The sequence below is a fragment of the Onychostruthus taczanowskii genome, unplaced genomic scaffold (assembly GCF_017590055.1).
Source record: "Onychostruthus taczanowskii isolate IOZ18803 unplaced genomic scaffold, ASM1759005v1 scaffold9, whole genome shotgun sequence".
Classification (NCBI taxonomy): Eukaryota; Metazoa; Chordata; class Aves; order Passeriformes; family Passeridae; genus Onychostruthus; species Onychostruthus taczanowskii.
Genome location: NW_024506993.1, coordinates 8,749,436 through 8,763,801, shown reverse-complemented (window position 1 = coordinate 8,763,801; position 14,366 = coordinate 8,749,436). Strand labels below are relative to the sequence as shown.

The following is a 14,366-nucleotide window of genomic DNA, read 5'->3' as shown; positions in this document are numbered from 1 at the left end:
GCGGGAGGCACTGCGGGGTGCGCTGGGGGCGAGGGGAAGCGGTGCGGGAGGCAGCGGGGCCGCGACCCCGCGGCGCGGCTTGCAGCGCCCCGGAGCCCCTCGGTGGCGTGCGGCGCTGCCGCTGCTCGTTGGGCTCCTTCGCCCCCTCTCTGTCCGCGGGGCTCCCGGGGGCAGCCGGCAGCACCCCTGAGGGACCGCCGGGGCTCCGCGGGGGCGGCCGTGCGGGGTTCGCGCTGCTCGCGTCCTGTGGGTCACTGCAGTCCTGCTTTCCGCGGGGTGTTGCAGCCTGTGGAGCAGCGATGGGCTCCGGCTGCCGCGTTTCCGTGGCGGTGATGAAGTTACACGTGAATGGGCTGCGTTTGCCTCCGGGTCCTGCCGTGTGGCCGAGCGAACCGCAGACCCCGCAGCCCCAGCCCCGTTTCACGGCTCTGGGGAGCCGTGGCACTCAGCAGGACAAGCCCTGCCGTCACTTGGGTGTCGGATTCATTCTTTTGGGATGCCTAGGACACATGCACAGTGCTTCCACAGGCACTGTCTTTCAGCATGCAGTAATAATCCAAATTCTGTAATGTCCTGTTTGCTGTTATTTTCCACTTTGAAGACTGGGTTTCATTGTAGTATGACCAAGCAGTAGTGGGAATCAGAGAACTGGCTGTCATTTCTGATTCCTGCTTTAGCTGAGAGCAGGGATGCTGGAGAGGAGGCCGGAGATACCTCAGCAGCAGGTACTCTAGTGGGAAGCTTGCTTTAAATGGAGAGAGGGTTTCCTTATGTCCCTTACTCTGATTCCTGCATTGTGGATTGCTTCCTGGTTCCTTGCATCTGTTGCATTCCCTTAGCCTGAATGGCAATAACTGCAGGTTCACCATGGGGTATACACTAATTTACAGACTGTCTTATTAAATACTCTTCATGTAAATAATTCACACTAAGAAGTGGTTTATTTTTTGGCTGAGGAGCTCACATTTATTGACATTCCAGTCTTTCTCTGAACAGAAGTTACCTATGAGAAATTGTCTAGGAGGCCTTGTGAATCCAGCAGGCTGTGGCTCTCAATTGGTGCAACTCCTCTTATAAGTAAGACTGAAGAGGTTTATTTCCTGGCAAGTGGGATGCTTGTTACCTGTTTCAATAGCTGAAGGATGGGTGTGCCAAGTCCTGTGAGAAGTTGTGCAACTCCTAATGCTCCCCAGCAGACCAGATTATGTTTCATTAGTAGCTTGTTTCCTTATTATGCTTTTTTGTTAGTGCAAATGACAATAGTGTTTTGTGTTCTTTCCTTTGGTTTGCATGATTCTGGTTGGAAAAGAAAAAGTCACAAGATTCTTTTAGAATGATCCCTTGGAAGAACTTTTGCAATCCAGACTCTTCTTGTGTCATCTCGTCTGAGGGAGTGCGATAGCCCCGTCTTTCATCTCTGTGTTCTGTTACTAACAGTTGTGCTAATTCTCTGCTGTTTTGTTCTGATCTTTTCTTAATAACAGAACGCTGGAGCACCGTGCCTTTTGATTTAAAATCTGTCTCTAAGATACATCTATTAGCAATTGTTTGTTTTAGTGCAGAAGCCCTGTTGATAGCTGAAAGATGGCTTGAAGTGTGTGTAGCACAGATGGTTTATGCAGAGCCAGTGTGGGATAACAAAATACAGGAAGCCATTAACAGACACTTGGTTTCTTATTTGATGTAAGTGGACTATTCTGTCATTTCAGATACTTCATCTTATGTCCCTGTGTCTGAATAGCTTGTTTATTGGTGGGTGATGCTGTCCCTGACTTGAACTTTGCTGATTTAAAATAAGCCATAGGAATAAATCCTTGTTTCTGAAGAGGTGTGTAAATGACGTCCTTCTAAGAAATAAGGGTTGAAGAGTTTTTGTGAGGCTTGAAAACTGTATTTTACTTTGTTAAATTATAGTTAGAAGAAAGTAGATTGTCATTAAATGAATGCTTTTCAGTTTTGTTCTTCATTCCACCTCAAAGTGGTATCTTCAAAAGATGTAGATCTATAAAATCCTTTATCCCAAACTAATATTTGGAGAACTAGGCCTGTTCTAAAGCAAAGGCAGCCATGAATTTTTTTAAAATTCTTTTGTCAGCAGTATATATTAAGATTTTATAATGTTGTTTAGTGTTGCAAGAGTTGTTTTAAACTTGGGTTTGTATTTTTTTTTCCTGTAGATCATAGCTTTTAAAAGCACTCATATGAAGATGGCTTAGTTTAGGTGCAACTTTAACATGGCAACTGAACTAGTAGTTATGTAAACCTTCTGTTAGTGCTGAAAATAGCCAGTCTTCTGAAAAAACAGCTAAGGAAAAGGTGAAGAATTTCAGGAAAAGCTCTGTAGACATGGTGAAATATCACATAGAAGACCAAAGCTTGTGTCTAATGAATAGTTTGCTTGTGTATTGTTCTGAGCAGTTTCTGTTAATTTAAATTTAGTACAACAGACTGGGTAAGTGTAAACTTCATAGCATTGAATCAAGGGCTGTACTTGGCAGAGGCTGAGTTTCTGTTTCCTGAGGCTGAAGGTGAAACTGAAAAAAACAAAACTGAAAACAAAACCTGAGACTACTGTGTTCTTACCTGAATTCTCTAGAAACCTAAGAAAGGATTAAGCTACTATTGAAAATGGACTTTTGAGGATTTGCACTTTTTGCTTAGTAAGAGTATGTCATCCCCCCATAAATGGGTTTTTAGATTGTTAGGGAGCCAACTTCCAAATTATCTGATAGGCTCACAAGCTCAGCATGCTTCATTCAAGTCAGAAGAGCTCAGAAGTTCTGACTGGACTCAGTACATCTGAGCTGGAACAAAATATCTGTTTTTGCATTGCAACAAAGAAATTGTTCACTGAGGTTTTCTTTCTGTGTATTTATTTCCAGTCATAATTGGAAGAGGAAAACGATGCCTTTCTGTGTTTGCAAAAGTTGTTTTCCTGGTTAGGTGTGGAAGTCTGAGGCAGCCTGAGTTTTGTTGGAATGTGCACTTAAATACAATTAATTCTATAGACTGATGTTCATGGAGTCCTTTTCATTTTGAAAGTCCAAAAAATACATATTGCAGGTGCCTTCCAATGGCATCTCACCTGATAGGTTTGACATTAGAAGAACAAGCCCAGTCAGCTTCATTTTGTCTCCTTCTTTAGCTTTGGCCACTTGCACTGCGTCAGGGAGAGTAACTGTGCAACTTCCAGGGGTGTGTTGGGCACCTTTCCATGGCCATGAGTCAGTGCCTTTATAGTCTGGGTACCAAGCCTTTTGTAGAAAATGAAGTTTTGTTGCTGTTGCGTTCCTTGACTTCAATAGCAGCAGGATTACATCCAATATACTAAATGGATACTTGCCATTTGCAAGTGTCTCATCTTGATGCCAAATGTTGTGTTCTGACAACAGAGGCAATTTCAGCACTAAAGCTTTAATAAATTTTGGCTGTTAAACTTGCCTCATATTGCAATATTTCATCTGTGTGTTCACCATGTAATAGTGGTTTCTTTCTAAGGCTTAAAATAGGATGCTATTTTCTTCCATGATAATCTAGACATTTCCCTTATTAAGAACTGTACCTGCAAGTCTGTTCAGCAGTAAAGCTACTGGTGAATTGTACATGTTCTTCTTAACATTTCTCAATTATTTTCTGAAGTAATTTTTCTTTTTCATGTGTTTCATATTTTGAAATTGAAGTAGTGAAACAGCCAGCTTTGATACAGTACATTGTTGCCTTAAAGGCATTTGGAAATGAACAACTGAAATAAATCCCTCTCCTAACAATCTTTCAGAGTTTTTAGTTTTCCTTAAGCAATGATGAATGTTGACACTCATTGCTGTTAGATTAAAAAAACATTGAAAAAAGCATTTATATTTTTCTTTTATTGTTCCAAATAGAAAAATGGAGCCACATATTTGTAGGACTGTAGAGTTTAGTTGAAAAGCTTGTAAAAGATATTGCACATCTGCTCTACAAGGAATTCAGTCTTTTCAAGGCTGCATTCACTTTGGACAAAAACAAACATGAAGTTACTTTTAGACATGGCATTACACAGGGAACTGTCACAGTTCTCTTGTTTGAGGTTTCAGAAATGCAGTTCCTGCCCTGGATTTAGTCAGTAAACTTGATAGCCTCCCACCTCTCCTCCAGCCTCACAAAAGATGGCTCTTTCATCACACTTAATTTTAAATATTCCAAACTTATGGTTTCCACTGGTGATCTTACTAAGTGAGTATTGCATTTGTAGGTCCTGTGAAGATTGCAGTCAAAATATTAGTTTCCATATTGTGCTTTAGTAAACCCTAATTAGAATATTTTTGTTGGCTACTGAGTATTTCCTGAAAAATAGTGAGTAATTTGCCTTTCTGGTGAAGGTCACAGTGATGCAGAGCACTGAAAATCTGTGATTTCTCATCTCTCTCCAAAGCTTTTCGTGTTCACCAAGCGTCATTACATGTAAATGTGTGTCCTATTTTTTCCCCCGCAGTTGTCCTACTTCATAGCTTTCACTTTCTGAATGGCTGACTCATTACTACAGCAGGATACGGTGTGTGAATGGTGCAGCACAGGCACACACACCTGAATTGTTTAAAGAGTGAGGAAACCCCAACCACTGCTGCTCTCCTACCTCAGATGGGCTTTATGGCAGTTGAGCAATAGCAAATAAATGCTGGAACAGAGAGGCCTCTGAGGCTGAGCAGCTCTCCTGATGTTGTTGCTACTTTTCACATGGGAGATTTTCTAAATAAACATTTAAAAGAGCTTCTTACTAGAAATTGTTCCAATCCAGCCTACTTAAGCAGGGATTGTATTCATGCTTAATTAGGCTTTCCTCTCTTTAATGCTTATAAAATAAAGCCCTTTCAAACTTTTAGTTGATGTGACCTGAAGGTGACCTGGATCTTTATAATGGTTGGCTTTTCAAGCCTGTTGGATTAAACAGATGTAAAGCAGAAATCTGTGGAAAAAGAGACTGACTATCCTGAGCTGGAGATTTAGAGACTATTTGCTTGGGGAAACAGACTGTATTTCCCAATATTGTTGAGACTCTACGTTTTATTATAAGAATCTCTTAACTCACCACTTTTTTTTTTCCTATTTTGTCTCTGCAAAAGCCTTCTTTCCTGTTTGCTTCCTGTTTCAAAAACTAGGAATGGTGATAAGAGCAATTGTTAAACATTTGGAGTGCTTTGCTGTGCAATTTTCACCCAGGAATGTTAAAATTTTTGCTGAGCAGCTCTGAGTTGCTGATGATAATGTTTTAATAAGTGCTGGAACACCGGGGACTAATCTTGATGAATTTTGGGGAAAAAAAATACCAAACCACCTAAGTCTTGGCTGTGCCTGAAAATGGGTAAGTTCAGGATAACATTAAGCCCACGCAGTGAGTGTGAAACTGTTATCAGCAAAGGGTTGGAGAAATGCAGTGTGGTTGTTGCTGATCCATGTGGTTATTTGGAAAATATTCCCTTTCAGAAACTCTATCCAGAGCTCTGTAGTACTAGGAAGAAGCTTTTAGGAAATGACAGTGCCACTGGGGTCATGCATCTTTCCCTGCTCCTGACCTCCTCCTCCCAGCACCCATTTCAGCCTTTTTTGACTAATTGGAGCAGCCAGGAAATGATCCCATAGGTAAAACCGCTTTGTTTGCATCTTTGAAAATGTATTTTGAGCTGCTGCAGGAATATCAAGGTTGTGTCATGAAGTGGTTTGGCAGTACTGATAGGAAGAGCACTGGATGTACAAACCTTACCTGTGTGGAGGGAGCCAGGGATGTTGTTTTAGGAATGGTTTTGTGGCCTGTCCTGTTGGAGGCTCCTGCTGACAGTGACCTTGCTGCCCGTGGACAAAGCAGAGCAGGAGGTTGTGTTCTGCTGCAAGCTGAGACCTTTCTTTCCCAACCAGCAGCTGTTAGGGCTCCTTTGAAGTTATTTGGTAAACTGAGTCATAGGAAAAATTCTGAGCTATTCATGTAGGAGTGAAAGATGCCATGGGAATTTTTATAGGAGTGTAGCTAACACAGACCTCCCCGAGCCTGGTTGTTGATGCCTAAAACTGTTTGCAGGAGTGAACTCTGGTAATTACTTTTTCTGAAGGCATTTCCACCCTGTTTTCCTATGTTTGATGATGCTGCTAAACAGAAATGATCCTGAGTGTGCCTCTGTTTTCCTTATGCTTTCGTTTATTTCCTATGGGCACAGTCTCAGTCCCACTATCAGGTTGTCTCAGAAGAAGATTGTTGTAATTCACGGGTTTTTTTTTCCTAACTAAACCAGAATTTGGCAGAGAAATAAAGGCTTTTGTGCATTTGGACTTGAAGAGTTGAAAGCTCTTCTCTGGTCCTATGGGAAGCATATATCAGTGGTGCTAATTATAATCCCAGGACAAGCTTGCTCCCTCTCAGAGGCAATAGGAAGTATCAACTTCTCACTGGAGCCCAGCACACTGTGCTCTGCTGATTATGTGTAGCCATGGCAGATACTGGGAATGGGATTCTGTTTCTTATCCTGGCCTTTCTACTATTGCTGTTCTTTGACTTTCAATCTCATTACCAGCTTTGGGGAAAACCCCTCAACCAACTCAGAAGACCATTTAGGCTGTTTCATTAGTTGTATTGACAGGGTAGTGCTGAGTTGGACAATAATTCATGATGGTCAGTGCTCATGGAGAGCGTGTGGTGGGGACTTAGCTCTTCCTTACAGACAGAACTGAGGGCCACACCTGGAGAGTGTTTGCTCTTCTCTTTCCAGTTGCAAACACTGTGACATAAAAAAGGGACTTGATTAGTGCATTAGGCCACAAAAGCAGATATGGATGGGATGGGAAAAATGCTCAAGTAAATGTGGGGAAAAATAGTTGTGGCCCAAATGAAATTTTTTTTTTAATATAATCTTACTTTGAGAATGAGCTCTGTGTCCCAAGTTGTTTATCACAAGGGTCTCCAGAAGAGCTGTGTTGACCAGTGTGGTTGTGTGCAATAAGATGCTTTGATGGTTGTTTAATGAATTTGTGTTCTGCCTGTCTTGGAGCATTTTCTTGGTGCTCAATAGAAAATGACAATCACTGGATAAAGAGCAAGTGCTACAAGGGGTTGAGCAATAACTCAACTTCTTCCAAAATGCTAGAAAAGATGAATGACTGCACGTGGTGAATCATCACTGGTGTGGTTTTTCAGAGAAGCAGCCAATGTTCCTTTGAGACTTGATGAATAAGCAGTTGCTGCAATTTTTTGTCTGTGTGTGAAGTAGCCTCTTCCCAAAATGCAGCAATGGTCACAAAACAAGAAAAACCATGTTAGTGGTGAATATGAGTTTCCAGGTGTCCCATTAATTGATTTCTGTCACACAGTTTCCAAAGATAATTGCACTGGTTAAATGTTATCAGCTCTGTAGATTTCTGTTACTAATTATGAGGATTTGGGCTTCTTGTGTTGTGGGAAGATACCATAATTATGGTTTCAAATGGGTAAGAGGAAAGAATATGAAGGGACCATGTCAGGCTGACTTTCTGAAAACAGACTTTTGCTGTGGGTATTTACTGGCATTTTGCTTTGTTATGGTGGTGGCAATAATTCCTGGGGGTACTTGTTAGATAGTTGGGGGTGAGGAGAGAGATGTTTCTTCAGCTGTTGTGGGTAGAGATGTGTGCTGAGTATGCTTTTGCTGTCTTTTCTGTAACTGAATTAAACCACTCGAGTGCTCCACAGGTGTGCAAGCTCCTGGAGCTCTCCTTGTCTCCTGTGCTGGGAAAGCAGAGCGATTGTGAGGGATGGTCTGAGCAAACCCAGCTCTGACTTCCCCAAGGTGCTGGATCTGAATTTTCTGCAATTGAATGTTAGTTGTCTTATTTGAAGAAGTGCCTAGTAACTTTCTTCAGCTCATTAGTTCTCATTTCTAATGATTTTTTCCTTTTATTAGGAATACATAATCCGTGTCCAGAGAGGAGTTTCAACAGAAAACAGTTGGCAGGTAATTTCTTAAGCTGTAGTTCAAATAACCAGGATTCTTTTTTAGGAAAAGTTTGAAAATTGCCTATTCTTAGCTTTTAAAATTTGAGCTTGAAAGAGAAATGTTGATTTGGAATTGAGAACATGAAGTGCTTGAATTCTTTTGGTCAAAACTAAGAGAAAAACAGTATTGCTGCCAGCTACAGAAGGCGTGTTGTCTGCTGCTATTCTGATTATTCCAGGAGAAATGCCTGTTATGTGTTTCTGCTGTGGTGTTGGTACAACCATAATTTTAAAATCTCAAATTCCAGTTTGCATTTCTCAGTGCTAAAATCACAGCTCTGCTTATACCAGACCAATAAAACCAAGAAGTAGTAATGAAGATGAATGTGAAAAGTTGTTACATCTAATATGGCAAAAATGCCTTGTTTGCAGACAACTTTGCTCACAAGTACTGTTTTAAGATAATTTTTAGAAATGCATTTTCTGTCCGATCAGGTTGTGATTAAAAACTCTTTTTTGCTCTCTGGCAATGTGACATAAATCCAGCAGTTAGGCATTTGTACAAACATTGCAAAAGAAGATGATTGTAAATGGGAATTAATTTTCTCTGGTGGGATTTTGAGGAGTAAAATGCTAATGGAAAAAGTAATTTGTTTCCTGAACTTTGTATTTTATTTTGCAGATTGTGAGGCGATATAGCGACTTTGACTTGCTGAATAACAGCCTGCAGGTAATTTTCACTCTTCATATATGAATAAAAAATGTCATTAGAAAAATATGTTCAGAATTGTGATATTTTTGTATATTGTGGTGAAAAAATAAAAGAATTCACCCAGCTGTAAAGAGAAACTGTGACTTCAAATGTAACATGAATATGTACTTATTCACCCTTAAGTTTTTCTTGTAAAATTTGAATTTTAACATCAACAGGATCAATTTATATAGAAATGGAGGAAATTGGCAGATACTGAATCTTTCTCTTCAGTCCTGTGACTTGTTCCGGTTTTATGTGTTTTTATTTGTTCCTCCTTTGATTTGGAGAAAGCCAAGGCACATACCAACCTTACAAATTCAGCATTGAAGTGCTATGTGTCTCATTATTTATATTCATCTAAAAGCACTACCAGATGCTGCTTCTCATGTGATGGTTTTCTGTGTCACTGAGGAGTGTTCCTTGGTCAGACACTGGACTTACTGTGTGTTTTCTCCTGCTTTTTAGGACAATTATTTCTTTTTAGTTTGTGTGGGAAAAAGCAGAAGTGTGAGTGTGTTTGGGAACAGGGGGAAGCAGCAGTGATTAACATCTACAGGAGACAAACTCCTTACTTCAGATTTCCATACTGGGCAAACGGGATAAAAAGTGAGCGACACGATTTGAGGATAGGTTTTTGTGACTTTAAAATTTTTCCCTTTTTAAGTGTTTCATGAATTCAAGAGCTTGATATTGCTTCCACTTCCTCCCTCCTCCCCAAATCAAATCAACTATCTGCTTGATGAACCTCAGGGAGCAAAACCCTGCAAGTGTTGATTTGTGAGCTCTGAGAGCCCACTGTAGCTGCTTCCTCTGCTGCAGGTGGATGGGGGCAAATCAGTCTTAATTCAACAGATGCAGCTTGGTTGCCTTGTGGAATTAGTCTGTTAAATGTGCAGTAGCATTGAAGTAGGAACTTTTATCATGACCTAGAAGCCTTCTCTGTGATGTGCTGAATAAATGCAACACAGAGGTGTCTCCTGCCCCAGAGACATCCAAGATCTAAAATTAGACAAACACCCATGGGAACACAAGGAGCTGAGTTGGCACTAGTCATCAGAGTACCTTGGGGTCATTGTGGTCATAGTTTTGATAGAGATCACAGAGAAAAAATTTTGTGAAAGTTTATAAAAAGAAAAAAAAGTTCACTTTGCAGCCACATATAACAAGCTGCTCTTAACCACGGGGGAACAGAATGTGTTAAGGCATGAAAAGGCTTTGTTGCCTTCTCATTTACCTTTCAAATGAGGCAGCCTTAGCAGAGAAGGCAATGGACCTTTAAGACTTAAAATCCAGAAATGACAGGTACTGCAAAGTTAGGTCTATGTGGAAAATCTATTAAGTGAAGGTTAATAGGTTATGTATGATGGAGTTTAGAAAGGAAAAGCCTTTTTATCTGAAACAAAAGTGAATTATAAAATGTAGGGTCCAGGAAATTATCTGAGAGCAACTTTGCAGAGTGGGACAAAGGGGAGATTTGAAACAAGAGAAACTAAGATCCAGGACAAAAATGTCAGCTGCTTGGATGACTTGGATGACTGGAAAATATTAAAAAGACTTACTATCAAAATGTACCTGTAACTTTAATGGGAGGATATGAGAGGGTGGCTCAATTAGCAGGGCGTGTGCTTCAGCAGTTGGTCTCCTCCAGTGGCTCTTTTCTCCCACTGTCTCAGAGTTGTTTTATAAATTACTCTTTGTGATGCTGGAACTGAACTTTCCTCATCAATTAAGATAATGCAACACTTCACAGATATTTCCATCCAAAACTCTAATCAGGTCCTGTGACATGTTTTAAAACTCTTTAAGCTCTCATCTTGTGTATATTGAAATTAGAGTAAACAAACAAAACTCTAAACAAATAAGAAGATTCCAAACCCTATTGTTTTTTCTTCAAAGCTAAAGATCTGCTGGAAGAACTGCTGGAGCTTCTTTTGGGTTTAAAGCCCAAGTTCTCCAAGTTCTTGTATTGTATTTGACCTCTCTGTGTGTTTGTGTGGATGTATTTGAGCACAGATGCAGCTGAGTTGGAATGCGAATTTTCTATTCTTAATCTAGTACTGCCTATAGTAAGGATTGATAATTAAAAAATTGTCTAGGCTAGGGAATGCAGTCCTGCCAATTACCTTGGAAAAAATTGAAGTGTATATATGTGACCCTGATTTGTATCAGAAAGTTTCAAGACAGGTTCCCTGAACTCTCAGTTGTACCAGATTGAAAAGCTTCTTCCAGTTAGTTCTGCATTTTTCCTCTTCACTTATTTGACAGAGATCAGTGGAGACCATTCTTCTGTTTTGTCAAGTGAAGTGCTGGTACTGGAAGTACTGGAATTCACAGCAAGATATCTGGCTTTTGTGAAGCATTTTATTGCTGCTTTTGAACAGACATTCCTGAGCAGGCTGTGGTTTGAAGATAAGAATGTTAATTCCCAGGTTCTTCAGTGGCGAAGCCCATCCTGGCTCCAGTGGTGAGCTGGAGCCACTGAGAAGCAATGTCTGAAAGCATGTGAGGTCTTTGCAAGGTCAAGCCCTCAGTGAGGTGTTCTTGCTGTGCTGTGCTGTGTGTTTTGGCAGATAGCTTGAAAAACCTGGGCCTGGATGTTACTTTCTATTGAAAAATAGCAGAAATCTGATTTATAAGTTTTAAAACAAATACTAGTGGTTGGAAACCCTGTGAATTAGAGTCAGTTTCTCTCTGATGGTAGCTAGCTGTCAGCTCAAGAAGGTAAAGGTGATGATTTGACATGCTTTTTAAGTGAGTATTCTAGAAAAGTACTCAGTTCCTGTTTAGAAACTCAGTTTTTAATCAAAATGAGTGGTCTGCCAAAAGAGAGTTCTGTTTGCCTCTAGTGCTAAAACTAATTTGGTGAATTACTGGCTGTAAGTGATATACGGTTGCTTTTGGGTTTTTTTCGCTGGTTTTTATTAATAGCTTCTGTAATTCAGACATAGTTATAGTCCTTTTTCAGTCCATAATTTGAAGTCAGAAAACGAGAAGGAGAAGTGCTAAAGTTAGCAGAGGACAACTCCTGTGTTCAAATGAAGGAGGTAGAAAGGAAGGGGAATGCTCCTTCTGCCCCAGTGTGTTGAACTAATCCGTTACTTTTTCCACTAGTTAAAATGAAAATTGTTCACCCAGTCAACACCAAAAGTCCCAGTCTTCTCCCTGGTGAACTGTTTGCTTTAGAAATGAGGTTATTGCATCTGATGTAATTGATTCCTGCAACGTGTAATTCTTAAAGATAGCTCCCATGGAGATTCAGCTTACCCAAGGCAGGTGCTTTGATCTGCAGGACAGCGATGTGTTAACGACAGGGAAAATGTGTTCTGGCAATTCACATGACGTAATTGGATCTAAACACTAGAGATCATCTCTTTGATCTGATTTAGACAAAGCTTTGAATTTTTTTCGTTGTCCTGTTTAGAAGGATTTCTCTGATTTTTTCCCTCAAGTTTTGGATCTCTTGTGTCAGTATAATATAATTAGTGTACATCCCCTGGTAGATTGCAGCTATTTCTGGGTTGAAAGATGTATAGATGTTTAAAAAATGTACAGGAACAAATTCAGAAGATAAAATGGAAATCTGCACCATCTTTGAAATTACATATTAAAAATACTAACAGGGTTTAACATTACCTACAAATACATAGCGGCAGATGAAAATTAATAATCTGCACATGATGAAATAAGAAAGCATTTAATCTTACCCAGAAAAAAAATGGTCAGGTGTGAATTGTTTTGTGCTCTGGCAGAAAAGAACCTGTCTGAAAATTGTAGCTATTTAGTGTCTCAAAGTTTTCGGGTAGATCTTAAATGTATGACTCACCAGCAAAAATTTGTCTCCTTGTGTTTTCAGTGTTGTTCCACTTACTAATCTCTTCACAGTGGGATGTGAGCTGTCATCTGGCTCTGATAATGGTGCTTAGGAAAAATAGAAAAGCTTGTACATACACAGTACAAAGAGAGTTATCCAGTAGTTAGCTTGCTGCTGGGAAACTTTTGCTTTCTGGGTTGCTAGTTTTATATCCTTGAGGCATTTTGCGAGCAAGGTTAGTAATTTTCCCTCTCTTTTTAAGATCTCAACTCTAAGTCTACCTCTTCCTCCAAAAAAGTTGATTGGAAATATGGAGCGTGAATTCATTGCTGAGAGACAGAAGGGACTCCAGGCTTACCTGGATGTAATTACTACCCATCACATACTGTCCAACTGTGAACTGGTAAAGAAATTCTTGGACCCAAACAGCTATTCTGTAAATTACACTGGTAAGTAGAAAATAAAAAACTGTGCTTCACTTTGACTTCAGCATGTGCTGTGTATCTTCTGTGAACGCTGGCCAGGATCTGCACTGAAGCATGGGGGGAACAATCTTCAAAATTATCCTACTGTGCATGTGGTTATTTATGATAATGCTTCTCCAGCTCTGTGCATGGATCCTGCTGGTATTGTCAAATATAAATATTTGAATTATTTCACAGAGGAGTGAAGAGGGTCAAGATCTGTATAAGCAGAACTTGGAGGAGGGGGGTTGGTGAGAGTGGCATCTACTTTTGTAATTCGTAATAAATGAAAAGAGTTGCTCTTGGGAAATAATCTTCCTGTCAGAGTCTGAGGTGGAGTTAGGTTTGTTAGCTTAGTGTTCTGTTAAAACCCATTTTCTGAACACTGAATCTTTCAAGAATTGTGGTTATCTCGTCTAGCTCCTGCCCTTGCTTTGGGGTGTGAGCTAATTTAGAACTAATTGTTTGAGCTAGGTTGAGTACTTTTTCAAGGCTAAACTAAGCCAGATACCCTCTTCCCACAGATACTGGAAGGTCACTGCATTCCTTAAAATGATATCCAGTGATCAGTTTCTTCATTACTAACTGTTTATTCTTTGAATTTGTCTTGCTTCAACTTCAGCCATTAGATATCAATAAATATTTGTCTTGCAGACTGAAAAAACTTCCTCTTAGTGATGAAACCCACTCCACAAATTTAGTTCACAGGCAAACCAACTCTTTGCAAAATGCAAAGCTTGTTTTCTTAGAAGCAGAGCCTACTGAAGCAGGAACTCACTGCTTCCTTTTCACTTGTCTTTTTTTCCTCCCTTTATGTAACATTCTTGTGTCTTCAGCTTCAAAGTGCAAAGAACATTTCCCAATATGATAAGCAGTGCAGGAGTTGTAAATTATTAGTGACTCTTTAAGGATGCAGTTTGTCTGTCTAATGCTGAGCAAGCAGTTTAAATTCTCAAGGAGGCGTTGTGATTTCTATGTTAATTTTGAGCACTTTCATCAAGATCGTTTTTCCTGCAAGTTGCTGGGAAGCTGGTGACACATGTCATTGCCTATGGTCTTTAGAGACACCATCACTTTGTCATTTCCTAAATACTGGAGCAGAGAGATGATACTTATTACACATATTTTCTAGCATATTTCTAAAGAAAGAAGATACAATGCAGAGAGATCAGTGCATCCTTACCTTTTTGCTGTATTTCTATGCCATGATTCCCTTGGCATGATTCCCTTTCTCCCCCCCACTTCTCATTGAGATTTCCCCTCAAGTCACTTCATGAATAAACCAGTTGTGTTCCCAGCTGTGGGAGAATTCACTAACCAGATGGGTGTCCTCCCCCATGGCCCCCAAAATGTATAAAGACTCATGATAGCTGGCCAAATACCTCTGCCTGCACAGAAAAGGGC

The 14,366-nt window shown here is 40.2% G+C and overlaps 1 protein-coding gene across 2 annotated transcripts in view; it reads left to right on the top strand.

Moving 5' to 3' along the window:
• The window catches only part of PXK (PX domain containing serine/threonine kinase like), a 33,004-nt gene that overhangs the window by 369 nt on the left and 18,269 nt on the right, over positions 1-14,366 (top strand). For both annotated transcript variants that reach the window (XM_041425852.1, XM_041425853.1), the window contains exons 2-4: positions 7,902-7,952; positions 8,616-8,663; positions 12,761-12,947. In XM_041425852.1, the coding sequence (XP_041281786.1) occupies positions 7,902-7,952; positions 8,616-8,663; positions 12,761-12,947 (286 nt within the window). The remainder of the gene's footprint in view (positions 1-7,901; positions 7,953-8,615; positions 8,664-12,760; positions 12,948-14,366) is intronic.